The sequence below is a fragment of the Cibotium barometz genome, chromosome 14 (assembly GCF_041138505.1).
Source record: "Cibotium barometz isolate CiBa-2024 chromosome 14, ASM4113850v1, whole genome shotgun sequence".
Taxonomy (NCBI): Eukaryota; Viridiplantae; Streptophyta; class Polypodiopsida; order Cyatheales; family Cibotiaceae; genus Cibotium; species Cibotium barometz.
Genome location: NC_141059.1, coordinates 52,865,629 through 52,868,521, shown reverse-complemented (window position 1 = coordinate 52,868,521; position 2,893 = coordinate 52,865,629). Strand labels below are relative to the sequence as shown.

At 39.0% G+C, this 2,893-nt stretch overlaps 1 protein-coding gene across 1 annotated transcript in view; it reads right to left on the bottom strand.

The window, feature by feature from the left end:
- Positions 1-1,530: 1,530 nt before the first annotated feature.
- The window catches only part of LOC147632180 (uncharacterized), a 7,156-nt gene continuing 5,793 nt past the window's right edge, over positions 1,531-2,893 (bottom strand). The window contains exons 6-8 of the mRNA XM_086808819.1: positions 2,626-2,841; positions 2,419-2,527; positions 1,531-1,994 (exon numbers count right to left, since the gene is read on the bottom strand). Coding sequence (XP_086664945.1) covers positions 1,930-1,994; positions 2,419-2,527; positions 2,626-2,841 — 390 coding nt within the window. The 3' untranslated portion in view covers positions 1,531-1,929. The remainder of the gene's footprint in view (positions 1,995-2,418; positions 2,528-2,625; positions 2,842-2,893) is intronic.

Below are 2,893 nucleotides of genomic sequence, written 5' to 3'. Positions count from 1 at the left end.
CAACAAGTTCTCCTATTTTCAGCCCAAAGTGTAGTCCACAGTACAGCCAATCTCAACCCGAAAGAAAGCCCACAAGTTGGTCTAGTTTCAACCCACTGTTCAGCCCTTTCTCAGCCTGAATTCAGCCCAATGTCCAGCCCCTAGTGCAACCGATTTTAGCCCAAAAGAAAGCCGACAAGCTTGTATAATTTTAACGCACTGTCTAGCCACTTTAGCCCACTCTCCTGCCAATTTTAGTATGAAAGAAAGCCAACAAGTTTGTCTTGTTTTTACTCATAGTCTAGCCATTTTCAACCCTGATGTAATGCACAAATTGATCTATGTTTAGCTGATGATACTACTAACCATTTTTCAGTCTTGATTTGGTGGGAACTTGGCACACAAATCAACTCTGCTGTTTGTCCAAACTACAACAATATTCCGACATGGGAGGTGAGATTTCCTTGCATCACACATGCTTTTATCTGCAAGTGACGACTTTCTACCTCGAATATTGGCACCATTAGAGAGTAGCTTGAAATGTTGTTGCTGGTGTAGACACTAGGAGTGATTTGTGCTTGTGTCAATGTCTTGTACATTCCATCTGCTCATTAGACAAATCAATTGTATTTAAGATATATGCACTTCAGATATGTTGAAGGATCAAATAAGAGTTTATATGACTAACCTTGTGTATCATATTCTTGAAAGAAATCTTTGCAGATGTGCTACTGTCAGCATCTCCATTCTCTGGCAACGCAAATTTGTTGTATATACAGATGTAGTTTGATACCAACACATTGTCCTTTCTTTTAATTTTAGGCTCATGTTTGCTAAATTTCTTTCAAGGGCTGATGTTACTTACTATTGTCACGCATGCATGCATACTTACACACACATCCCTAATACTCCCACCTACTACCTATATCCATTTGTTACAAGGTCCAAGGTCATTGCCATAACCCATATTCGAATGCAATCCAACCTAGTACAAGGACAATCTAAGTTGGTTCAACTTGAGCAATGAAGTTTGATGATTTGCTGCACATCCTATCACCTCACTCAGCCAAAAATACCACATTTTAAAAAACTAGTAAAATCACCCCCCCCCCTCCCCCCCCCCCCCCCAAAAAAAAGGCTGTAAACGTGTGTAAAAATAAGGCATTGGAGAAGAAACAAAGTGAGTCACGTGAAGATTTATGGCATTCCCAGGGGGGTCGGTCATTGCACAACATTAAAGCTAACAGAGAGCATGGTGAGGCTTCTGCTATTTGATATTCATTAACCTTTACTTTTTACATATGCACTCATACATTAGTATTTGCTTCCTAGCATAAGTATGAACACCATCAATTTTTTTTCAAGGGTTTTCAGCACTTGTGTACACAGATAAGAGGACCCGTCATAAAATGAGGATTTTTCAAAGCTGTTAGACCGATATCAAATTGTGTAGGTTCCAATTGCTAGGGATAAGTGTGCAAGTGACAAATCTACACATGATATGATGTCTCAGCTAGCCCAAGACAATTAAATTCTTCAATACTGCAATGTGGTTACCATATATCATATTGCCTACACTCATCTACTACATCATTATGATCCATACGAGATGCAATACACCTCTCTTATACATGCCATTCTTGCTTACAGCATACTATGATATTTCGCCTGGCAGCTTTTGCCACAAGGCTATCACAAAAAGTTAATGGTCCCTTTGGGAAAATTGGGACAGCTCATTTACGAAGTACTGTTAGCTTCTTCTGGAAGAGCTATGAAATCAAAGCCCTCCAAATAATAATAATAATAAGCCCCCGATGGAAAAGAATCTACAAAGGATTTCACTGCTAGTACACAAGGATGTCACCTCTGTAGGTAATAAAATTTCAATAGTATGATAACTTGCCTGTACATTCCCCTTCACTTTAAACCGTCCCAAGACTGTTAATAGACCTAAACATTGAGGGGCTCTGCTTCTGCATCTACTGCCCTTTCAGATGACCAACTTTCAATGATTTCTACAAAACAAGAAAATATTTCAAATTGAACTTCATTGCACCAATGCTACAAACACATTTACTTAGAAAAAAAAAACAGCTCCTTGCTAGCTGAGAAAAAAAATGTGAATGTGTGTGTGTGTGTGTGTGTGTGTGTGTGTGTGTGGATAGATATATATACATGCATGTATGTACACCTACACATAAATGTGAATGTGCATATGCCTGTCTTCTCTGTCTGACTATGCATTTGTATATGTATATGTATATACGCAAATGGGCATGTGCATGTGCATGCATGAGCATGCCTCTGTATATATGTATGTGCATGTGCACATGTGTACATAAGCATGAATATGTATATATGTATGTGCATGTGTACATGTACGTAAGCATGAATATATGTATATATGTATGTATAAAACCATTGTGAATGTTCTTTTACTTGTTTTGGGCTTTTCTGCAGCGACCAAAAACCGATGCTGAAGCACAGATGCCATGACTAAGAAGATCGAGCACATCCCAAACATAACCGTGATAGGAAATGCATTGACCTGCAACAAACACCTCCACAGTTAGATACCAAAAAACTTATAGCACGTATCCAGGAAACACAGACAAAAAGAAAGAGATAAAAGGCTTTTATGCTTACATTGTAAAGGACAACACAGACAAAAATGTTCACCGGAATTCGAAAGAAATTCAAGATGGTGCTCCTAGACTCCTCAGGGACATATTGAGATCGCAATTTCATTATGGATGGCCAGAAGATTCCAACACATGCTTCAAACACACAAAAGGCAAAAAGCTGCACATGCCCGGATACTGTCATGCTGCCACCCTTTTCTCCTGACGAAGTCATAAGAAACTGTTGCACCAAAAAAGTGGCAAAAGCTTGTCAGCCCAAACTAGACAAATCA